Source organism: Solea senegalensis, linkage group LG16, assembly GCF_019176455.1.
Source record: "Solea senegalensis isolate Sse05_10M linkage group LG16, IFAPA_SoseM_1, whole genome shotgun sequence".
In the NCBI taxonomy this organism is placed as follows: domain Eukaryota; kingdom Metazoa; phylum Chordata; class Actinopteri; order Pleuronectiformes; family Soleidae; genus Solea; species Solea senegalensis.
In genome coordinates, this window is record NC_058036.1 from 1443891 (window position 1) to 1469691 (window position 25801).

At 44.6% G+C, this 25801-nt stretch overlaps 1 protein-coding gene across 1 annotated transcript in view; it reads right to left on the reverse strand.

The window, feature by feature from the left end:
- Positions 1 to 694: 694 nt before the first annotated feature.
- brf1a (BRF1 RNA polymerase III transcription initiation factor subunit a) overlaps positions 695 to 25801 on the reverse strand; it is a 57312-nt gene continuing 32205 nt past the window's right edge. Inside the window, exons 13-19 of the mRNA XM_044047360.1 lie at positions 17734 to 17795; positions 16827 to 16908; positions 16589 to 16644; positions 15400 to 15665; positions 5449 to 5500; positions 1704 to 1860; positions 695 to 1434 (exon numbers count right to left, since the gene is read on the reverse strand). Coding sequence (XP_043903295.1) covers positions 1397 to 1434; positions 1704 to 1860; positions 5449 to 5500; positions 15400 to 15665; positions 16589 to 16644; positions 16827 to 16908; positions 17734 to 17795 — 713 coding nt within the window. The 3' untranslated portion in view covers positions 695 to 1396. The remainder of the gene's footprint in view (positions 1435 to 1703; positions 1861 to 5448; positions 5501 to 15399; positions 15666 to 16588; positions 16645 to 16826; positions 16909 to 17733; positions 17796 to 25801) is intronic.

Consider the following 25801-nt stretch of genomic DNA (forward strand, 5'->3'; position numbering starts at 1 on the left):
AGCAGCAGCAGAGACGAGGCGTTCAGGGACACCTCGTTTGTATACCGTTGTGTGTGTGTGGACACGGTGAAAAGGCTACGATCTCTTTGGCCTCCTCAAAATAAATCATAAAACGTTAAATAGAAAATAAATCGACTCTCTGTCGCACTGGATCATCTGTTATTGCAGAGAATGTCTTTGCGTCCCGGCGTTAAACACAGGACACCGTAAAGAATCATTTACATAACCTCGTTAAATTAATCACTTCTATCACAAAAACAATTAGTGGAAGAAAAACAAAAAAAAGTCAAGGGCAAAATAAAAACCAGCAACAATTAAAAACTTTAAGATGGAAAAGAACAAACGCTGGGGTCATTAAATGTGTTCAAAGGCAACGTCGCAGTAATACTGTGGCGTCAGAGAAGCACAGGCGCTTCCTGTCTGTCCACCAGCTCGTCAATAATGACCGATCGCCATGATTGATCTCACGCTTCCTGATTGATTGACAGACGCTTGTTTGAGTCCACGTTGCAGTGAAGCACAGAAACACAGGTTAACACTGGTTCATAAGTACTTGAGTGTCATAGAATGTCAAAGTGCAGCTTTAAAGGGTCACTTCAGATTCTGGGAGGTAAGAACGCCTTTTTCTGTGCGTGGAAATCGCCCACTCTCCCACACCAAAGTCCACAGAGAAAAACAACCATTTTAAAAGGAGCTGCTGGTCCTCTGCTGCCTCGTGTGGTCACTCTGTGTCACTGAGGTCAATCCGAACAAAGGGTTTCAAACTTTAAAGTCACAAAATAAAACATTTGAACTTGGTGACGGACGCAGCGGTGGAGCGAACCCTCCTGTGTGCTGTGACGCTAAATGGCTGATTTTCTCTATGGGCTTTGGTGCGGGAGAGTGAGTGAGTTTACAGAGTGGCAGAAACTCCAGTTTTTCACAGATTTAACCTGGATTAGAGATTCTCCTGTTCGTACCTGCTCCACGTCTCAAACGACGACACTTCAAAGATGATAATGACGTGTTTTCTTAATCCTACTTTAAACCTGGACTAAAAAGCAAAAAGACAAATGCTGTAGTGTGTTAGTCCTCGTGTAGCGTAGCAGCATTTAAACGACTGTATTTCCTGATAAATAAGAACTTTAAGGACACCTGTACGTGACCAGACTGTTAATCCCAGTTAATCCCAGTTCTAACCTGAACGTTTTCTGACTCACAGCTCGACAAACCCGTGTTCTTTTCTTCACCACTCACTCTTCCCTCATGTCCACTTTACCTCCTCTGACGTCCGTCTGTCCACTCCGGACGTCAAAGAGTGAGAGATTTTTGTCTCGTGCAAACCTTCGTGCAGGCGTCTCGCGTCGGCCATTTTGTCTCCCCGGGAAAGACAATGTCGGTCGTAGAGGAGACGCTGCTAGAATCCGTCGTCATAATCTGCATCAGAGCCGTAATCTGAGGGTGAGACACACAGAGAGGACACTTTGTGGATGAACGAGGTGAAGGTGTGAGCAGCTGAGCTCAGGACGAGAGGAGTCTCCGTGGCTCCAGGTCACTCACTCACTCACTCATTCATTCACTCACTCACTCACTCAGTCAGTCACTCAGACTTTTTTGTACTTTATTGTAGATTTTTACAGTAAAGTACAAAAAAAGGTGAACTCATGTAGGAATCATTAGATTATGATTAAATTGTGTCTATTGGTGTAAAGTTCTTCTCTGACCGTTGCTTCCCAGCAGCTCCATGGCGCTGACACAGGTCTCCTCTTCCTCGTCCTCTTCCTCCTCAGCTGCGTCGTCATAGACGACCGGCCCGCTCTCGACCACCACGCCACTGTCGGGGTTTCCCACAGGCACCGGCAGGGGGTTGTGGGCGGCGGCCTGGTCAAACGGGATGAAAACACAAACCCTTTAAAGTTTACATTACCTCTCATTTCTGCAGCGTACGGCGTTTACACGAAGGGTCAGAGGTTAATCTGAGCCTCGGGGGCAGCTTCGCGTCACATCACAGATGAAGGGGTGAGTGTGAGGGCAGAGCTGTAATCAGAGCAGCGTTACTTTGCATTTCACCCCGCGAACGTCGTCTCAGTGGAGCTGTCAAACGTTCAGCGTGTGAACGCCGCCGCGGGGCGACGCCAGGTGACTGTGTGTGTGTGTGTGTGTCTTCCAGGAGCATGATGGGAAACAAAAACTGAGGAGGAGAACAGAACTGTCACAGCTACAGTTTCTATTTCTGATGATTACATTAACTCGTTACGGTCACTCACTCACACACACACTGTTGTTTGTGATTGGTTGGACTGTCAAATAATGAGCCGTTCTCTATACCCAGCAACAGACCGACTGCCAAATAGTGAGCCGTTCTATGCGTCCACCAAGAAGCTGGTTGCTAAATACTGACATATTGGACAAAGGACATTGAAGACAGAGCTGCCAGGCAGGAGGACAAGAGGAAGACCACAGAGAACGTTCATGGACGCTGTGAAGGACGACATGAGGACAGAAGAGGACATGATGGAGGCAGAAGTGATGAAAGGGTTAATTTCTCACATGAGGAGCTCTGACTGTCACACACAGAGGTCACAGAGGTCAAACAGCGGTGTTTTTAATCCTGTTTTTAATCCCACTGACACAGGGACTGTTTGTGTTCTTACTGACTAAACATCTAAATAATAAATCATCTTCATCTTCATCATCTCGACTGTCGCACACAGTGACCGAGACAAAAGCAGGACGTCATCACTTCACGGAGCTGGAGGACAAGCGGGTGGATGTTCCTCCGTTTCCGCAGCAACAGTCTGCTGGTGGAGGACGTTCATCTCTGCTCCCTCGTCGTTTCCTGACACCTTCATGTTTCCTCTCGCTCCGTTTCTCCAACAACATTAAAAAGTGAGGAGATGAGAGAATAGGTTTCTCTGAAGAGCAGACGGAGAGAAAGGGTTTCTTCACAGTTGTCATTTTCCTCCACATGTTCTCAGACACTGTCTTCAGTCTTCACGCTTTCAGCCGTTTTTTTAGACATTTCCTTTGCTAAACGTTGCAGATTAACTTTAATCTCCAGTGATGTCCATTTGTCGTCTCCTGATTGTGTGTGAGGACCTGACTCGTCAGTCTGTGACTGTCACAGCGAGCGTCTGCAGTTCAAAGCTTCTCTCTCTCATGACCTCATCACGTCTATGACATCGCCGTCTGCCGCCACGGCAGCCCGGCTCTCACACTGGACAGTGCAACAAGTGAGAGGAGGGGAGGGTCAAAGGTCGGGCAGCGAACAGCTGGACTCGTCTGTGACTTCTTCTTTTTCTCCGCTTCGTATAAAAACTCCTCATTTCCTCCCTCGGCTCGTTTTGAAAAATGGTGCAGAGTAATTGCTGGGTCAGTGACGAGGGCAAAGGACACACACACACACACACACACACACACACACAGGCTACACACACACACGCATCCTTTCAATCTGTCACTGTAATGAAATGGCAATATTATGTAACAACCTCAGCCAATGGGGAAGGCCGTTGCCTCCAGTTCCCAGGGAGTGGGGGGCACAGGGTTGCTAAGTAACAAGGCCTTGTTGACCCGGCCCCTTGTGGCAGTGTTTTCGCCCTGGTTGACAGAGCCTGAGCTCCCCGAGCGCAGTTCATTCAGAGCTGCCAACAGCACATGATGGAGAGGGAGGAGGAGGAGGAGAGACGGAGGGATGGCAAGGAATGTGGAGGAAGGAGGAGAAACAGAAAAGGAGACTGAAGAGAAGCCAAACTGTCATTGGTTTCCTCAAATTGTGGTGAAATGAATAATAATCTGTGTTAAAGGTTAAAAATCCTGAGTCACCTGTTCCACGGTGAACACAGAGACATTAAAGTTTACACTCAATTCATTAATAAAAATCCACAAACTTCTGATTCACATTATTAATAAATGCGCTTCAAAAATAAAACATTTTAATTTTAACACATTTTTTATTCACGCGTCTACAGACGAGGCTTTAATCTGCAGCGACGACGTCAATCTCACATGGAAACTGTGGAAGTTTAAGTCAAATATTTCAGTTTGTTTATAAATCAGTGCAGGGGAGGGTGTTTATAAAAGTGGGAGGAGTCAACGAGCCCCTGGAGACGTTGACGGAAGTGGAAACGAAGAAAGACGGAATGTGAACGCAGTGGCTGGTGTTTGACCAGAGGGGGCAGCAGATATCAAATTAACTGTATATTACTGAACGTCAGACTCCTGTAAATCTACCTGTGATTGAACTTTGGCTCCAATTTAGAGTCGAATTAAGACAGAAAAGTGCGCCGTGAACACTGCAGCTCCGGTGGTGAGCGGCCACAGGAGCTCTGCGCTGCAGCGCCGTAAAGAAACGACCTCTGGAAGAGCTTTTAACGACAGTTTTATGTTAAAGTTTTAAGGCGGTATTTATTTTAAGACCTTGTCAGATTTATTTTCAGGGCCAGCAGAGAACCCAGAGGGAGGAGGAAGAGAGAGACGAGGAGGAGGAGGAGTAATAAGGGAAGGGCAAACAAAGACAGAGTGAGCTTCACCTCTCACACGGCCGGAGTGGAGATTTATTTCTCCTCATTTGCTCTGCGGGACGTTTTCAGAGAGCGATGGAGGAATCAGACTCTGTCTGCAGCTTTTATTTTCTCTTTCTGTCACAGTTTCATTACGTTCACACAGAAAAACCTCTCCTGATACAAACACAGTATCGTAGCACGATTAAAATCCCATAAATAAACACTCCACTCTTCTTCTTCGCCACATTAAATTTATGACTCATTAAGACCTTTTTAATACCACACGCAATTAAATTTAACGTCTGTGTAAGGGCCAGACCAGAAAAGAGTGACAGGAAGCGAACGCTCATCTCTGAGCTGGGGATTGAACCGTGGTGTACCACAAGGCTCCGCTTTAGGCCCCTTTCCCTTTTTAACATTTACATGCTGCGTCTCGGAGATGTCAACAAGAGACACGGCATCATAGCGACATCGACAGCTATGCTGACGACTCACAGCTGTACATGACTGTCTCCCATGAAGACCACAGACTGGTTGATGCCCTTATTTGACAACTGAGACTTTTGTGCAGCTCAACCAGGACATTAAGGTTTTTAATATTTACAAGCTGCCTCTTGTGTCTAGATTGTGGAACAATCTTCCTCTGCATATTAAACACGGCTCATTATCTTAGTTAAAATGCATTTTGAAAAGACATTAGTTTTACCAGTTTTATTGGTTTTTTGTGTTGTTTTTATACTTTATACAGTATTTTATTGTTTTATTGGTCCATCTTTTTTCCATCTCATCTAACTGTGAATGTATTGCATATTGTTTTTGTTTTGTCCTTGAGTTACTTCTAATAAAGTTTGATATATTATCGATATCTGGTTTTTGATGTCGATGCAACCGTAGTTGAGTGAGCGGGTGAGTGAGTGACTGAGTGAGTGGGTGAGTGACTGAGTGAGTGAGTGAGTGAGCTCACCTGCTCCATGGCCATCTTCTTTTTGGGCAGACCGGTGATGAACGGCTGTAACCTGCGACACAAGAGCCCGAAACACAATCAACACAAACTAATCAAAATTTACATTCAATATTCTACACTTTTTGTAGATCTGTAGATTTTGTAATCATACAGTATGGTGATTATAGAAATCTAATCTAATCTTAATCTAATGGTGGTGCTGCATATCTAACCAGCCAGCAACTCAAGTAACTCACAAACAAGAAAAAGACAACTGTTCCACTGAACACCAATGAATGCTTTAACAACGACAGAGGAAAATCTCTTGAAACTTTATCAGGTATCAAGTGTACCTAATAAAGTGAGCAACGTTTGTTTTCACTGCCAAACCAGAGCAGGAAACCAGCGGGGGGAAAGATTCTTGTCAGAATGGCTTCAGACTGGACTGTGGTGTACCACAGGGCTCCATTTTAGGCCCGACTATTTTTAATCTTTACATACTGCGACACATTTGTCATCGGGAGACACGACATCAGCACGTCATCCAAGGCTACGCTGACGACTCACAGACACGAACACCCCGCACTGGTTGATTCAAATCCGGGACCAAAGAGTTGATTTAAAGATTCAACCGCACAAACCGCCGCACCACTGTACACTCAGTGTTCAAGAGACTTTAAAAACGTGGTCCGAGCACAGAAACGTCCACGCATCAGCACCACAGCAGGCTGAAGAACAACCATTAATAATCACAGTGATTAACGGTGTTGCTGCCACACTGTAACGACCTCTTTAATATAAATATACATATTCATTACACTCATTAAGGCAAGATTTACTGCTGAGGATTAGATGGCAAACTGTGAGTGACAGACACACGAGCCTGGCTCCATCTCTCTCATCGCTTCCTCGACAGTCGCACGGATAATCAGCGATCAGCGTTCCAGCCGCGGGAATTAACCTCTTTACTGGAGGCCCCGCCCACCAACACACCCAAGCCTCCCACCCCCCACCCCTCGTCCTGACACCGAGAATTAAAGCACGAAACTCTCCGGAGGTTTACAGTAAGACGTGTTCCACTCTCGCTGATAAGAGAGATTTTAATTAATCTGCTTTAACCAGAGGGAGGGGCGTGTGTGTGTGTGTCTGTGTGTGTGTGTGTCTGTGTCTGTGTGTGTGTCTCCTCTTCCTCAAAGCTCATTAGAAAAAAACTCTCAAGAAGACCCGATGAGTCGCTCCCCGCTGAGAGAGAGCGCAACTCAAGAGAGCGAACATGTGCTCGACTCGACCAACTCTCCTGAGGACTGACCCCGACATGAGGGAAGGAAGGAAGGAAGGAAGGAAGGAAGGAGGGGAGGGGAGGGGTGGAGCACAAGGGTGGAAGGAAGGCAACAGGCAGCTGAGAGAGAACAGGTGACGAAGAAGAAAGGTAGAATGAGAGAAAGGGAACAAAAGAAGGCACATGGTAGGAGGGAGGGAGGAAGGGGAGGGAGGAAGGAAGGGGGAGAAGGAGAGAAGGGATGCAGCAAGGACAGTGAAAAGTGAACAGGAAATGAGGGAAGAAGTCTTCGACCTACATGTAAACTGAATCACATGTGGATCAATAATCAATACAAGTCTCCATCACATCACAGCGATTCTTCTCAGGACTAAACAGACTAAACAAACCACAATCACAAATCAGGTTCTGCTTCCCCAGGACCAGGTTTTGGTCACTATGAGGACTACTGGTCCTGACAGGGTCAGTGTTTATGACAGAGAGAAAGAGTCCTAAAGAGGCGACAAGTACAAACACACCAGTCACCAGTCTCACACACACACACACACACACACACACACACACACTATATTCAGTGTGTGTGTGTGATTGATCAGAGAGTGACGTCACTGAAGAGTCACGAACGCGACGTCTGACACGAGACTCAAAGCCAATGATGACTAAAGTTAAAAAGATTAAAAATCCCTGAAACATGAACGTTAATCTGCAACATGTCTAAAATGTCAATATTTAACAGAGGAGTGTGGTGAAGTCACGACACAGTGACACAAATGTACTTTTCAACATGAGAAACTTCAGACTGCAAACACATTTTCATTCTTAATGAAGCAACTTTGTGTCATTTAAAAAATAATAACATGTTAATGTTATCATTACGTGTTCATTTATTATAATAATAATAATAATAATCCTAAATATGCTGCAAGGTTTTCAGAGTTCTAATCTCTGCGTCTGACAGCAGTGATTAATCTCTGCTCACCAGGAAAGAGCCTTGAAAGTCACTGACAGAGGTCAGGGGTCAAACGGCCGTCAACAGCGCCACGGGGGAGCCGTGGCGGCAGACGTTCTCGTCTCCTTGGCAACCGTTGACAGCAGCGGGGAGTGGCTCCCGCCGCCCGCGTGGAGCTTGACGTGTAAATCAGTGGACGGAGGAAAACAATGAGGAAACACGCAGGGTTCTCATAAAAGGACGGGTCCACCCCCGTGTACGCGAACATGGTACGACCCGCCTCTAACACACACATGTATATACAACAAAGATCATGAGGTCAAATGTATGATTGATCACTAACTCACCAGTATGCTAATGAGGAAACGGAAGAACAAATAACTTTCATTTATAAAAACTTTGAATGCATGAAAACCTTTACGCGATAAAAAGTTTTTGAAATGTTCTCTGAAAGTTTTTGTGCACATACATTTTTTTAGCGACAAAATGACTTGGGATGTGATCATTTGGAACCTGGAATTTTTGTGAGTATAAATGTTTTTTAGCTTTTAGCTTATTTTTTTTAAAAATGCATTCGAAAAAAAAAAACAGGCTGATACTTCACTTCCGATTTTCCACGACATTCACACAAAACTATTTTGATTAAAAAAAAACACCCCTACGTATAAAAAACCCTGCGTTTTCAATTCCGATCATTTTCACGACTTTCTGCTCAATTTTAGCTTCAAAATCCACACAAATGTATTTTCAACTTGGTCTCCTGGATCTCTGAAAGACTCACTCAGCGACAACAAACACACTTTCATTTGCATCTCACGCTTCGCCGTTCGTCCTCACAGACGTTACGACGTCTGAACCCGAGCACGCGTTTACGACAAACATCCCACAATTACGCGACACAAAACTCAACTCTATATTCTGTCAATTAATCCCCGCCTCCTTTCTGTCTGTGTCCTCTCATCTGTCTCACTCACTCTCTCTCTCTCTGTCTCACTCTCTCAGTCAATGCTGAGCTTAGCGGCTCGTTGCTAATCAGCTTACTGCCAATGAGACTAAGCCTGAGCTGAAAAGACGATTGAGGGGAGGCCGTTTAGCCACTGGCTGACAACTGGCAGCAATATGGAGAGGAGAGGAGAGGAGAGGAGAGGAGAGGAGAGGAGGAGTTAAAATATAGAAATGAAACTAATAAATCATCTGTGGCTGTAACATGAGAGTAGAGATAAAGGAGTTCGAGCCTCAGTGTTTCTCACAGTTAAGACTTTTTGAAGACGTTCACGCCTCATGAGGCCATGAACTACAACAACACCATGCACTCCTTTATACTGTCAACATTTTTGCTTTGCTGGCTGAGCTTTTTTTTTCTTCTTCTTCTTTTCTTCTTTTTTTTTTTTTTACTGTGGCTAAGCTGCGGATGAGAACTGGGATGTTTTCCAAATGGCCCAGTTTAAGAGTTCGCCTTGAAATTCCAGTCCTGGCTGTTCCATTAGTTACAGTGTGAGAACAAAGACTCTGAGCCGCTGAGGAGTGTTTGGATGGAAGAGGCTGTGCAGGGAAAACTGCTGCTGCTGCTGAAGCTGCTGCTGAAGCTGCTGCTGAAGCTGCTGCTGAAGCTGCTGCTGAAGCTGCTGCTGAAGCTGCTGCTGAAGCTGCTGCTGAAGCTGCTGCTGAAGCTGCTACATCTATTAGTCCATATTAAAGTATTACAGTGGAATATTTAGATTTTCCACAACATTTCGCAAAATAAATGTGATATTTTTCTTACATTTTCAACAAAAAGTACATGCAAGTGTTTTGCCTATGAGCCGTAACTCTGGTGCACGGAACACCTCACCAGGGAGGCGTCCAGGAGGCACCTCACTGGAGGAGCAGCTATTTCTACGGCCTGTATCTGCGTTCTCGTTCTTTCAGTCACGCGTGATGTGCTTCCATTCCAGAAAAAAAGGTGATAATATAATTGAGTGAATTCCAGTCACAAGGAAACTTTGCACCTGTAAACACAGCTACTACTGCACGCCCCGCTGCCGGTCCTGGACCAGGACTCTCTGGCATATAAGACATGAATAATAATAATAAAATGAGCGACGCTGAAACACAAAGAAAAACCAACTGTTGCTCCAGTCGTTCCTCAAACACTCACATTTTCCAGAACCAAGCTTTGAATTTCAATGGAAACATGAGCCACACACATCATGTCATGTTATGTGTGTGTGAGTGTGTGAGTGAGGGGGTGAGGAGGGGGAGATCGGGCCTGGTAGCACCCATGACCCCCACCCACCCTCTGTTTGCATGACTGCCAACATCCACCAGCATCCAACGGCTCGTTGGTCACAGTTTGCAGGAGGGGGGGAGGAGGAGGAGGGGTTACAGGAGGATCAGAGGCTTAAAGGGAGGGGCTGCAAACCACAGACAAATTACACACCCTCCCCTAACACAGCTGGTCACATAACAAGGAAAAACATCCTCTTCAATCGAGTGTGTCGGGCAGGAAAATGTGACACGAGCCGCACAGTCCGACCTCCACTTTTCCCCCGCGTGAGCTAAAGATTTTTAAAAAATACAGAAATAAGTGACTTTTTTTGTGAGGGCACCTGCTTCTGACGGCCTGAAGAAAAACAAAAAACTCTGGCAGAGTCGTGGAGAATAAAAGTTGTTTCAGTAACAACATGTCTGTCTGCTTGTCTGTCTATCTGTCCCTCTCTCTCAGAGTCTGGCTACGATTTACATTTCTGGAAAACCAACACTGACCAAAATGGCTGCCTCTGGCTTCCCTCCCACTGAGGAGAGCAGAGGAAAAAATGCAGTCAGGAATTCTTTTCTATTCTTTTCTTTTCTTTTCTCCTGGAATTTAGACAAGTTTATAAAAAAAAGAAGGAGAAAGAAAAGATGAAGGAGTGGAGAAGTGCATGGAGGGGAAAAAAAACATCACTGGAGGGCAATTATCTGGGCTATTTCTGGAAGGCTGCTTTTCCACACTGCAGCAGGGATGGAGGGAACAGGGAGGGTCTGTTTGGCAGCAGAGGGAGGTGGAGAGAGAGGAGGAAGGGAAGGAGGGAGGAGAGAGAGAGAGGAGAGAGAGGGAGGAGGGGAGGGAGTGCATGGGACGTCTGAACCTGAAAACTGTCCGGTACAGTGAGTCCAGAGAGGCTGAGAGTGAGAGGGAAAACAGAGAGAGGGAGGGATGAGGGTGACATTGAAAGACAAGATAACGGAGGGAAAGAAGCAAAACACACACACACACACACACACACACACACACACACACACACACACACACACACACACACACACAGAGATGATGTCTATAGTCATGTGACAATGTGCATCACATTTAAGTTGCACTAAGACAATCATTCGGTTTTCTTAATGTCACGTAAACACGCTTTAGTCAGATTATGTCACGTAAACACGCTTTAGTCAGATTATGTCACACGCTTTTCAGATTATGTCCGTAAACCGCTTTAGTCAGATTGTCAAACACGTCAGATTATGTCCGTAAACATGTTTTAGTCAGATTATGCCCCGTAAACGCGCTTTAGTCAGATTATGTTAAACAGTCAGATTATGTCACGTAAACAGTCAGATTAATTTAGATTATGTCACGTAAACACGTTGTCGTCAGATTATGTCATGTAAACACGTTTTAGTCAGACTAAGATAATTATTTGGTTTTCTTAATGTCATGTAAACACGTTTTCTTCAATCTCCGTGCGTGTGGCCGAAACGTTAACTTGTTTGTGAAGTGAAGTGAACTCACGGCACGTTACGTTCAGTGCAGACACAAAAAGATGAAGAGAAAAGATGAAAGAGACAAAAACAGAAAGACAAGGAAGTCGTTAGTGAGACGCTGGAGGACATCTGCTGGTGCGGAGGATACAAAACGGCCTGCAGGTTTAACGCTGGAGGCTGCGAGACACGGCGAGGATTAGAAAAGTAGGTGAGACGATGGAGAGAGAGAGAGAGAGGGCGAGTAGGAAAACAAAAACAGGATGAGAAAGTGGGACGAAACAGACGGAGGAAAGTTTGTGGACAGAGGCTGTCACGGCGAGACGAGAGGAAAGTGGGAGGAAATGGAGGGGAAAGAACACGGGGGAGACACGAGGAGACAGAGAGGAGGCAAGTGAAGGAGAGAGGAGAGGAGATTAACGTGACACAGAGGGAGAAGAGATGATTGGAGAGAGATTGTTTTTGTCCTTAAACACAGGTGAAGGTCGACTCAACAACACAATACAACTGTGGAGGAACCAAAAGTGTCCAGTAAAAAAATAAATAAGAGACTTTGTTTTCTGATGTCACAGACGCCGTTACTCTCAGTCAATGTCAAAAGTTGATTTTGCAAATTTTGCAAGCCGTACGCTGTTCCACCTCCAAGAATTTCACGCAGCCGTTACTACGACGACTCCGCCCACGTTGAGGAGGAGCTATGAAGTCACGGAAAACAATACTTAAACCAAGCAGAGTGGAGCTGTGCCGTGCTACAACTGTACAGTGGAACATTTGAAAACCAGATTGAAGATGCATTCAAGAAACGGCGTAAGTCTCACTAACTGCTGCTGCCACCACAAAGCTTGGCAGTTATTGGAGTAGGCCGATTTTTCAGCTTCTTAAATATGAATATTTTGTGTTTTCTTTTTAAATCGACTGATTCTAATGATTCAGTGTTTGTCACGGCAGTTTCACGCAGCCGTTACTATGACGACTCTGTCCACGTTGAGTAGGAACTATGAAGTCATGGAAAAAACAATGCTATAAAAACAAAATAAATATAAACATGCAGGAGTCCAGCGGACCAGGACTGAGGAAACCCCGGTCTATGGGTCAGCGCATGTCATCCCTGTGGAGAGCTTCAGAAGAACAGGAAAGTCAAACAGCAACAGAAGGAGGACGAGAACAAGAGAAGAGCTCCAGGCTGCTCCTCAGAGTCTGGTGAAGAACCAGAGCTCTGTATCCACCAGATCTCACCCCGGAGCGGAGCACTGGGAGCAATGAGGAGCCTGGAGGAGGAGGAGGAGGAACCAGGAGAAGGAGGGGAGGCCGGAGCAGCACAATGCCTCAGTGTAGGCCCAGAGCGAGGCCTCCAGACAAGGCACAATGGCTGCTCTGTCAGCAGGCCGTCTCTCCTGAACCTCCACAGGCCTCAATAAGCAGCACAACAACCTTTTCAGGGGCCGAAGCAACGGTTCAGACGCACTGAAAGAGACCATTCTGCCCTCAACCGTCGCTGCTTCACATTGGGTTTGGGTTGTTTTTGTCAGTGCCGCAGCAGAAGGGGAGATTATCATGGATGTTGTGGCTGGCTCCAGGCTGCAGGGCATGTTCTTGTTGCTAATGGCTGGAGGGGGACGAGACCGCAGGGGTCCACCGCTCTGTTTGTGCATTCAACGTGACAAAAGTGCAGAGTTCAGCCATTTTGGGGCGGATTTAATGGACGAGGAGGGAAGTTTTCATTCATTCATTCATTCAGAGAGAAAGTGAGACATGAATGATTCAGAGCAGAGTTCTCCATCAATGATTCACTCACGAAAAGCAGGAGCAAGTTTTTAAAAACAATTCAGAGAGAGAGAGACGTCCATTCTTAAAAAAATGAAGCTTGTCTTCAAAGAGAGACCAGAGGACAATGTGAGACTGGAGACGCTCTTTCATTCACGGAGCAGGGGCGGCGGATTAGACGCTCCGGCAGCGAGCGGCCATTAGCCAACTGGAGCATCTCAAATCCAGCGGGATTAACCTGACTTTTAGAAAACTGAATTATTATGTTTCCTGTTGGTTTATGAGCGAGTTTACAGAGTTACTGCATCACAACTAAACTCTGATCTTATGTTTGTGAAGACACACAACTTTATTTATAACATTATTTTAATCTTACTGTATATTAATCTTAGTCCTAAAGCAGGTTTTAGTCTCTATGAGGACGACTGGTCCTGACAAGGTCAGTGTTTATGACAGAAACACACACGTGCTACATGAGTGCGACCTCTGACCTCCCTGTGGAGGAGAGCGAGCACAGAGGCTGTTTCCTCACAGAGATCAATAAAGTCTCACGTTACCGTTTTGTAAATGTGACGTGGGTCAATCTGTCATAATCTGTCATAATCTGTGTCGTCAATCATTGTGTCACTGTGTGTGTGTGTGTGTGTGTTCGTCTCACACTCTGAGTGTCAGAGGTCATTTGTTGTTTTTTTGCATCGTCATTTTCTCAGGTTTCTTTTTTAAATTTCCAAAAAAAACACTTTTAAAAAAACACTTATTATATTTGTACGTCTTCTTTTCTCCTTGTCAATTTTTGTATTTATGTTTTATTTTGTTTTTATTTTATTCCACTTCTGTTCTCAGGGGGTTTCTGTGTTTCGTTGCTGCTTCCTTTGCTCTTCTCTTAAGTCTTTATTATTATACTCCATATTATATTATATTATATTATACGACCTCCCTAGTTTTCCCATTTATATTATATTTTGAAGTTATTTTAATGTAGTAATGTTTTTATATACAAGCGTTTCAAGCGTCTTCTGTCGAACATCTGAAAAATCACTTTGAGCTGCAACACCAGAGTCGTTGGGAACATTTGGGTTTCAGGAGGTCAAATCAGAGGAAGCAGAGGTCAAATCTCTTCATCTTAAATTACTATGAGGACAAAGTGATTTGATTGAAGCTTCAATAGACCGTGGAGTGTTTCATTAAAGTGGATTTCTGTCTCTTTATATGCTTTTTTTTCCATGACCTGTCTCTCTCTCTCGCTCTGTGTGTCTGTCGTGTTTGTTTTACTGGAGGAAAACAAGTGGCTCTGAAAACCAGGAGCGGATTCACGCGACTCCTCTGTGGCTCTGAAACCAAACACAGGGTTTTATCTCAGGACTCGAGCAGGAGCAGCAAACTGCAACCAGATGAGACTCAAGCTGCACTAACCACACACACGCGCACACATGCACACGCACAGAGAGGACACTTTAGAGGGACGTATGTCCCCGTAATCACAGCTGCTTCTATAGCACTCCTATAAAGCTTTAAGATGAACTCAGAGGTTTAAAAAACAGAACCGGAGGAAACCAATCCAACACTAACCCCTCCCCCTCCTCTTCCTCCTCCTCCTCCTCCACCAAACAAACTGAAAAGATTTCCTCTGCACTGCTGAGAAACCCATTAAGTTCATGAGAAAGAGTTGCTGAGGATCAGGTTTCTGATGAAAGCGTCCACAGACAAATCCTAGAAGGAAAGAAGCATTCAAAAAAAAAGAAGAAGAAAATCCAGACGACAGAAGAAAACGCTGCATCATCTTTACGGAGTAAAAACCCACGTCATCAGTCTAGCCACGCAGCAGGGCTGTGAAACATGTGGGTTTGTCACATGAAAAGATGAAAACAAGTATTTCTTGCTCCTATTTTCAGGTGTTTCTATCGCACAGTGTTTGTAGCCGTTGTAGCGCGACAACACATTAGCTCCTCCTGCTAACAGGAAGCTGCTGCTTTAAGACGACGTATTTATTAAAAATACAAAGACGACATCCTCACAGCAGCTGTCGTATCTTATTATCCCTTTAACACATCATAACGTTTAATTTAGTCAGAATATGGTGGAAACTCACTTAATTCGAGGATTAAAGTGCAGATTAAGATGTTTTTTTTGCATCAAAGTTGACATTTTATCCTTTGAGAAACATACAGAATAAATAATCTCCAGATAATTGACCTCTGACCTCGTGCAGAAATGAAGGGCGGGGCTGTTTGTGTTTGTTTTTAGACAAAATACTGACCTTTTTCCCAGAGTGCTGAGCGGCGTGCTGAGGCTCAGCGGGGCTCGGGGCGAGCTGCGGTTGCGTCCCGTCAGTTTGACGGCGGACGCCTCTCTCTTGGGCGTGTCCGGCTGTCGCGCGGGACTGGAGCCCGGCTTGACGTTGAGGTCCTTGAGGACGTCGTAGTTGATCTTGGACGAGATCTTCTTCTGCTCCAGCATCTTCTCGATGGCCTCGTCGGCCGTGTTGGCTCTGATCGGCGGACGCTTCTTGGACGGACCTCGGGGCTGAAACCAACGTGAAGAGATTGAAGCGTTTTTAATGAAAGACACATCCTGGCTGCGGCTCCACTGGAAACCGGCCGTTAGGAAGAGCTTACAGTCGGGCGAGCTCCACTAAACTTACTCCAGATCGACTCGGCAGATGCTCAGATGTTATCTGGAAATCATTTTTGGACCATTGTGGTCCCGGAGGAGCGAAGGAGCAGCGAATGATTTCAGACCACCAGACGAGCATGTGAGCGAGCCGAGCACACGTTTGTGTAATCAAGTCTTTATCTCAATGATGTCAGCAGACCGGCTTCATCAGCCACACTCATTTATCCACGACCTCGGAGCACTCCAGATTTTTATTGCACTTCCATTTACGAGCCACAGAAGGCGACGCGGCCAAGCTTTGTCGCGCAGAGACGCAGCGATGGAGGGACGCGTCGCTGATTTGTCGACGTGCGTGTGTGTGTGTGTGTGTGCGCGTGTGTCCACGTCTCATTACGTCTGTGTTTGACTGCAGTTTAAAGACGACGAGCAGATGTTCAGTCTGACACAGTCTGACACAGAGAGAGAGGAACGACTGTGATGAGACAAAATGATTCACTGGATTCACAGCAACTGACTGTCTGTCTCTCTGACTGACTGTCTGTCTGTCTGTCTATGTGCTATATTTCCTGCTCACACACTCATGCGTCACGTCTTTGAAGCAGTAATAACTAAGGACGGCAGGAGACGGTCAGTGTGTCAGTTAAAGCCACAGGAACATGTTTTGAAGATGAAATAAATAAATGAAATACGAGTGTGTGGAAGATGAGAACATTTCAGAGGAAAATGTCATCTCTGTCTCGTTGCCAGTGGCACACAAGTATAAATCCTGCTGATGAAGTGTTTGTCGTGTGTGTGTTGACTCTTATCTTTAGGTTTGTACAGCCTGCTCTTACCTTCCTCTCTTTGTAGATGCCCAGCTCCTTCTCCTTCGCTATCTTCGCCTCCTTTTCTGTGAAGAGAGAACAGTGTGAACACACAAGCTCCCAGATAACGTCGTCTATAAAAAGCAGCGGAGTCGCAGCGGGTCAGCAGATAACCGCTGCTGCGTTCAGTTTAGAGGTTTAACTGTGTCTGATAAAACACCGGGAGCCTCGGAGCGTTAATGAAGGTTTAAACTGGGCCTGAGCGAACCTTTCAGCTGTTTGAGGTAGTCCGAGTTCTCTGCCATCCACAGCGCCGTCTTCACCTTCACTTCTCCGTCATCCAGCAGATACTGCGGAGGAGAAAATGAAAGAATCAACTCGATGAAAGACGACTCGCTCTACCACTGAGCCGCCGGCTGTAGTCTGACGGAGACTAAGACAGGACATCGGACAACTCGCTTAGTCCGAGTACACGTGTGGAGGACAAACGTCACAGAAAAACAAAGAGTGAAGGGTGAGACAACTGAGACGCACATGTCTCCTGTGGTCGTCGTGTTGTACGAAGAAAGACGCCGCTGCTGTATGATGTTCACCAACGGTATTGCAGTTTATATGTGTCTCCTTCTACTTCAGGGTCAAAGACCAGGGAGGACATTTTGGTTTCGCGTGCAGAACAACAAGTCTGACTGGAGTCGTAATCGGACTATGAATCACATTAGTCCGACTAAGATTAACTCCATTTTAGTCGGACTAACGTGATTACATTTGGTACGTGCACAAAACACCAAGTCCGACTCTACCATGACTAAGTGTATACATGCAGGATGAATCGGACTATGAATCACATTATCCAGATACGTGTTAGTCCGACTAAGACGAAGTCGGACTAACGTGTTTGCATGACAAGAAAACTGATTTATTGTCTTAGTCGGACTAAAATCAGACTTCTAACATGAATGTAAACACACTGATTGAACCTCCTGGACTTTTTTAAAAATGTATTGTGTATTGTGATCCGTGTTTGTTACATTTATGAATCATCTTCCTCTTATTGATACGTAAAAAAATAAGTGCTTTTTATTTCTATTTCAAGTGACACGCAATATTCAGCGACTTTATCGCACGATATCGTCATCGTCACATTTGTCATAATCCTCCCAGAGACGGGGACGTACCAGCTCTATCTCCTTGTCATCGATGCCGCTCAGGTCCAGCTCCCCGCTGTCAGCGGCTCCATCTGTCACAGAGAGACAAAACAGCGCAGACACATTTAGAAAATTTGCTGTGATGCACATTTTACACGGCAGCTTCCTCGCCCTCGTCCCACAGGGTTAAACCAGGAAGCAGCAGGTCGACAGAAACACACCTCCCACTACATCCTGCTGCTGCTGCTGATCCGTCTCCTCCATCCAGGTTTCAAATCAGCAAATAAGATGCACTGCCATGCTCTGATAAGACGTTAATAAGCTTAACTCGCGCTCCGGCGGCTCTACCTTTAACACACTCTCTTTTCAATTACGACGAGGCCTCCTCGGTTATTTATTTCCCCCGCTTTATTTTTTTTGGAAAACACAGAAAGGCTGAAAGTGCAGTCTGCGGTGACAAAAAGGCCCGCGACGCGATTTCCCGATTTCGTAAGACAAAAGATGTTTTAACGTGCAGATAAAAGAAAGATGAGTTTAAATGAACAGACCCAGGTGTGGTCTGCAGCTCACTCACAGCTGCAGCTTCATGCTTTAACACTTTAGGTTTTTTATTTGCTTTATTTTACGCTTTACGTCGTATTTTTGTTGTTACTGTTCACGCGATTCTATGTTGTCGAGTCGTTTCTTGTCCTTGGTCCATTGTCTTGGGTCTCACGTGTCTTTGATTTGTAGTTTTTTGTCATTTGTAATTTGCACATTACTGTAATTACGCAGCGGTAAGATTCCAACGGTTTTCTGAAAGCTGAGAAGTTGCACGTAAATGCAAACATGTGGTTATTACGGTAATCTCACTCGTGCCGTTGCAGGAAGAGAGTTGGAAAACGCCTGTTTTTGAACATTCAGACAAAAGCTCAAACAAATGTTCCTTTAAATGTATTTTATACTGTTCAAATTTCAAGTTTAGCACCCAAAAGCTGGTGTTCATGTACAACCACACTGTTCATCATCATTTTAAATTGTTAATACACTACTTTTACATGCAGTAAATAGTACATAAGAGAGTGAGAGTGAGCGAACGCGGCAAAGACGTAGAGAGTCCACGAGCGTCTGAACCGCTTCATCAAGAGAGGACAGGTGCAGAGAGGAGGAAGGACCTAGTGAGGCCTTTGAGTTCAGATAGCGGCTTCCTTTCAAGAAAAAAGAAAAGACCCACATGTGAATTTGTTAAAGGAAACCTAACTCAGCAGCTTTGACTCCTAAGACGTCTTAAAAAGCTGGTGTGGAACAAACTAGTGTGAGAGAAAAGAGTTTAAACTTGTGTCCGTCTCCTGCCTCCAGTTCAAACTCCCAACAGCGCCGCGGCTTCAAAGCGAGAGCGACGGACGGAGGAACCATGAGGTGGTGGGATAATCTAGTCAGGCTTTTGAGTTCAGTTAGCGGCTTCTTTGGAAGAAAAAAGAAAAAGACAGTGCGCTCCAGAGGGGAAGACTCAGGTCAGCCGCTATCTGCCGGGCCCAGCCCTCTAAGAACTTCCTCTCCCTGAAGTGCGAGATAAGACGGGAGACGAGCGCTGGGAGAGATCGGCAGCGCCGCGAGGCAGAGAGGCAGCGAGACGGAGAGCTGATAACACCGGGTTAACCTCAGGGAAACCAGGAGGAGGAGGAGGGAGCAATTACTGCCTTCTTATTCAGCCGCGCCTTTGATTTATCTGCACTCGCTAATTTGATCAAAAAGCGTAAAATGGTTCCTGGTGAGCGTGCAGAGGAATCTGCAGAGTTTACAAAGAGTTTCTGTCCTTTCAATGACCAGGAGGAAGGAGGACGGCTCAAAAACAAGTGACACGAGGCTCCTTTTGTTATTTTCACTCTTTCACCATGACCGAAAATTACAATCTTTAACCATAAGTGCCACAAAACCAGAATCTGATAGTCCTGTAAGAAAGGATGGTGACCACTGTCGTCACTAACACTTTACAAAGGGTTCCGTAATGATTCTGCTCTTATACACGCACCACAGAAAAAGAGTGGGAACGCCACATTACGGTGTGAGTCAGCTGGTCTGAGAAGGTAAGAAACGGAGAGGAAAAGGACGGCGTACGCGGGGAATCGTGTCACGTCTCTGCCTGCGAGCTGTGAACTCTATCGCTGTGTTTTCTCCTCTGCTTCACAGTCAGGTAACCTGACTCCAGATTCACCCCTTCACCCCTCACTGCACTCAGACCCGAGCAGCTGCAGGAGTGTCTGATGTGGTCAGAAGGAGACGATGACTCACTTTAAAACCAAAGAAGAAGAGAAGAGAAAAAAACGTTGGCCTGCAGGAGAAAACGTCACCAGGTGAGGGAGACGACCTTTTGAAGAAGGAGATTAAAAAAGAACAAAGATGGAGGAAGAGGAGGAGGAGTAACTGTGGTGTAATTGTCCTCTTCTGACCACAGAGAAACAACAAAAATGTTTTTCTTTCTCTTTTATTTAACGCTTTATTTTTTTAATCTGTCTGTGGCTCTGAGCCTCACACCCACCACTTCCTGCTCAGGATTAAAAATACTTTCACAGCTTTCTTTTTTTTGAAGTTGTTCCAAATTTCTATAAAACAGGAAACTGTGGATTTTGTTTTTACCCCAACAACAGGAAATACTGCATTTGTTTGTGCTGTGATTATTATTAAATCCACATGTCGACCAAACCAGTTTGTTTACAATCTCCACGTTTATACGTTTACATTTAGGAACAATTTAAGTCTAAAAACGTATACAGTACTTTCAAGTTTAAGTGTGGAATGGAATGAAAGAATGGGATAAAAATAATACAATAGTGAACCAATGATACAAATAATGTAAATAGCAGTGTTCTAGCTAGCGCATTTTAGCGTATCGGCCTGTTACGCAATAATTTGCGGCTGTCAACTGTTACGGTCCCCAATGTTGAGGTCCTCAATTTAGCACTCCTCAACCAAGACGGTCCTCAATTTAGTGGACAGCAACGTGTCAGAACCAATCAGAAAACAGCATTTTTTGTTGCCAGGGAAAGTTTGAAAACAGTACTCGTTCCACGAAGGCGCAGGCTACGAAAACCTTAAATCTGAGTGATTCTAAACGTGTACAAAGACACGTGTGTAGTATTTTCAGTTTCTGCAAATGAACCCTCGTAAATGTCACAAAGTGGACCTTTAACGGTGAACAGGCTGCGTGTAAACGCACATGTTTTGGGTGTTTTTGCGTCTGATTGGGACCAGAATCTACTAAATCTTCTCACATGATGTCGCACCATCGGGACATTAAGACGCGGGGATTTGGCCTTTTCATGGGATTCTGCTGACGACAAATCCCTTAACGAGAGAGAGGGGAAACTTTTAAGTGATGGAAGAGGGAATAATGAGGACAAGTAGACGAGATTAAGAGAGAGGGAGAGAATGGGGCAGGAAGGAGATTGAAAGACACGGGCTGATGGAGAAAAGCAGCAGGAGGGAGGACGTGGAGGAATGAGGCAGCAGCACAGGAGAGACAAGACAAAGGACAGGGTGAGAGACAGGGAGGGAGGACGTAAATGGAGAAGACGGTGGGTGAATGAATGAGGGAGGAGGTGGAGGAGAAGGTGAGGCAGATAAAAGAGAGGGAGTTCACTGATCTCCCGTCTAATCCTGAGCCGTGTTTCATTTCAGCCTGATCTGAGGAAAACGATGGTGTCAGAGAAAAGACGAGGAGACGAGAGAGTCTGCTGACTCCTCCACACCTCCTCTCCACGAGTACCTCCATCCAAAAAACAAAGACTGTGCGTGTGTGTGTGTGTGTGTGAGATGTGGGGGATGAATGGTGCCGTGTAGCTGGAGTGTTGAGGGATCACCAATCATCCTCACTTCAAACAAAGCCCACATTACCCAGACTCACAGCTCTTCATGTCAGCAACAATCCTGATCTCTCTCCCACACACACACACACACACACACACACACACACACACACACACACACACACACACACACTTGTCTTTCCATCTCCATCTAGTACCTTACCCTAACCCTAAAACCAGGTCCTGAAAAAGCCCTTTAACTCTTCTGGTACCACACTTTTGTCATGCGTAACAAAACTGAATATCATGACGGTCAAAACCTCCTCAATGTCCCTACAAGGTCAAAGTGTCCCCACAGAGACAGGTTTGGAGGTTTTTGGTCCCCATGAGGACGGAAAACGTTTGTGCTTCAGTCCTGCATCATGCTTACCCTTAACCTTACATTTACCCAATTCTAACCTAACATTAAAACCAGGTCTTAACCCCCAGAAAAGCCCTTTAAAGAAGTGAGGACCAGACAAAATGTCCTCAACACACAATAACCATAACCACAACTCAAATCTTAATCCTAAACTTTAATCCATGAGGACTACTGGTCCTGACAAGGTCAGAAAAAGAGTATAAAGAGGTGACACATGCACACAAATGCAGAGATAAGTAATATCACACACAAAAAAGTCAAAAACTGTAGTTTTACAACAGTATTTTCATCTTTTTCAATCTGATAAATGTAGATAGAAAATGATTTTCCTGAAATATTTATGGAGAAATGTAGATTTTCTACAGATATTAACATTAAAATCAAGATTTTTCCTTCAGGTATGAATCGGAAAATGTACATTTATCTAAAGATTAGTAGCTAAAGTAGGATTCCCCTGTGAACAGTAAGTGGGGAAATGAAGATGTTCTATAAATACTGACAAGGAAATTATGATTACCTACAGATATTGATTGGGAAATGTTCCAAAGGATTGGCAGCTAAGTTAACACTTCCCTCAAATATTGACTGGGAAATGAAGAGTTTCTATAAATGTTGACTGGGACAAGTATCACTCTTTCGACAGATATGGATAATAAAGTTAAAGGAAGTTTTCCTGCACTTATTGAGTGGGAAACATTGATTTCCTACAAATAGTGATAGGAAAATGAAGAAATTATGAAATACTACCTTTTCTACACATTGATATGAAAATGAAGAGTTGTACATGATTTATTTGCTATAAGAAGATCAGAGCTCATCATGGTTCAAATTGAAAATAAAATGAATATTTAAATATAAATACTGGTTTGGGAGTGGGAGAAACAGTATTTGGTTTTTCCATGTAAGCAGAAATGTGAGGCAAATGTTGGTTTTGTGCAATAAAAGCCTTTAAATCACTGCTACAATGGCAATTATGGAAAATAACTCTGATTTAGAAGATGGAAAACAAGATTGTTGTGTTTGTTTATTTACAGTTTTCCTCTCGTCTCTTCAGAACTACAGGATTAACGTCACAACACTTTGTTTATATTATTGGTCCATATTCTTTTCAGAGCGGAGCGTCGGAAAGACAGAGACAGAGCGAACGTCCGTCCGTCCGTCTGTCTGTCCCTGCAGCAGCAGCAGCAGCAGCAGAATGAGGTAATAAGACTCAGTGCCAGCTCTGCCCCGGAGACACAAGCAGCCCCGGCTGAGGCAATAAAAATAGAGCGAGGGAGAGATTCTCGCTGACACGGGCCAGCCCATTAAATCGCAACCCCGCCGACCTTGGAGGAGCCCGGACTGAAGCACGCCCACTCGACCACCTGCTCCTCGTTCGCCTCCTCAGGATAAAGAAAGTGGAGCGCGAGTGAGGAGCAGGAGACGAGCAGACACTGCTGCAGGCGCCGCCGCAGCAGCATCCTTCACATCTGACAAAGATGCTCATCAACATGTGGACAGACAAATCACTACGAGACGGTCGAACCGTCAATGAATACAATTATTGTCCTACTACACTGATGTAGTAGGAGGTCATTTATGAAAGGTCCTCGCTTCCTGTTTCCTGCCAGAGGGGGCGCTACCTTGGTCATGTGACGTCAGCTGTCGTCAGCGCATACAGCAGGACAGTACGTCTTCAGCAGCTGTGAAGACGATGGTGGACAGACAAGACGCTGTAACAGATGAAGACAGGCTAACGGCAGCTCTGCCGCCTGCTAAACGTTAGCTGTCATCTTCACTCACACAACAGTGGACAGAAGACGCACATGAGACGACTGCTTCTTTTTTGTCCTCCTCAGGCCAGAAGACACACATCATCTCACATCACATCAGCTGACTGCTGTCGCCCCTGACGACACACACACACACACACACACACGTTTGTGCAGCTAGTCTTCTCAGGACTCTCCATTGTCATCCATTCATTTAAACAGAGTCTCATCACTAACCTTAACCATAACTAGTTAATAACTAACACAAACCATAACCACTATTCAAATCCATCCCTCCTACTCCTTTCCTTATCCAAACCTCCTATTCCCCTTTCCTTAACCATCCCCTCCTCCTCTACTTCTTCCACCTTCCTCCTTCTATCCCTTCTTTTTTCCTCCTTTTCCCTCTTTCAGATCCACCACCTCGTCCTCCCTTTTTTACACTTCTCCTCCTCTCCCTGCTCCTTAACACACAACCTCTTCATTTCTTTCCTCCTTCCTGGTTCTTCTTTTCCTCCTTCTGTTTTAATTTGACCTTCTTTTTTCCTCTTCCTTCTTCTTATTGTGCCCCTCCCCCTCATTTACCTCCACCACCTTGTTTCTTTTCATCCCCTCCTCCCTCCTCCTCCTCCTCAGTGACACCCATCTCTCTCTGTCTGTCGTCTCCATCTGAGCATATGTGCGTCCACTGTAACGCTGCAGGCACACACACACACACACACAGGCCTGCCCAGCTGTCCCAGCGGCCAATAAGAGACGAGCAAATGGATGAGTTTGTGAATGGATGAGCAGCATGAATTAGTCATGACTAATTACTAATTAAAAGGGACAATACGCTGGATTCTTCACTGTCTTTTGCAGCAGACGACGGCCACGGGTGTGAAAGTGCTGTGGACTGTTACGACACCTGTCACTCAAAGATTTATCTGACAGGTGCAGAGATTCGGCGTTTCCTCCATCCTCACATATGCTCACTGTAGACACGTTCACTGTATTATACACGTTCGCTATATTATACATGTTCACTGTATTATACACGTTCGCTATATTATACACGTTCACTGTATTATACATGTTCACTGTATACACGTTCACTATATTATATACGTTCACTGTATACATGTCACTATATTATACACGTTTACTGTACACATGTTCACTATATTATACACGTTCAATTATACACGCTTCACTATATTATACGCTCAATTTATACACGCTATATTCTTCACTATATTATACACGTTCACTATATACTATGCTCACTATATACACGTTCACTATATTATACACGTTCACTGTATACATGTTCACTATATTATACACATTCACTATATTATACACATTCACTACATACTATGCTCACTATATACACGTTCACTATATTATACATGTTCACTGTATACACGTTCACTATATTATACACGTTCACTGTATACTATGCTCACTATATTATACACATTCACTGTATACTATATATACACGCTCACTGTATACTATGCTCACTATATACACGTTCACTGTATACTATGCTCACTATATACACGTTCACTATATTATACACATTTACTTTATTATACACGTTCACTGTATAAATGTTCACTATATACTATGATCAATTTATACACGTTCACTATATACTATGCTGACTATATAAACATTCACTATATTACACACGTTCACTGTATACGTGTTCACCATATACTATGATCAATTTATACACGTTTATCAATTTATACACGTTCACTATATACTATGTTCAATTTATACACGTTCACTATGTACTATGTTCAATTTATACACGTTCACTATATACTATGCTCACTATATTACACGTTCGCTGTATACACGTTCACTGTATACACGCCTTTGTAAGAACAACGCAGAAATAAAAGCTCAACATGTTCCAGAACATTTCAGCACAGCTCACAGAAACGTACAAAATGACCGATATTGACAAGAGACAGAGGTGAATCCTTGATACACCTGGTGTGTATTGGTGTTGACATTTGAATGAAAATAGGTCTTTAAAGCAGCAGTGACCTCCTGCTCTGAAGGACGGCCTCCTCTCATCTGCATGTCAACAAGAAAAGAAAGGAGAAGACAAAAGGAAGCTGCTGGATGTTTTCTGTGTTTTTGTT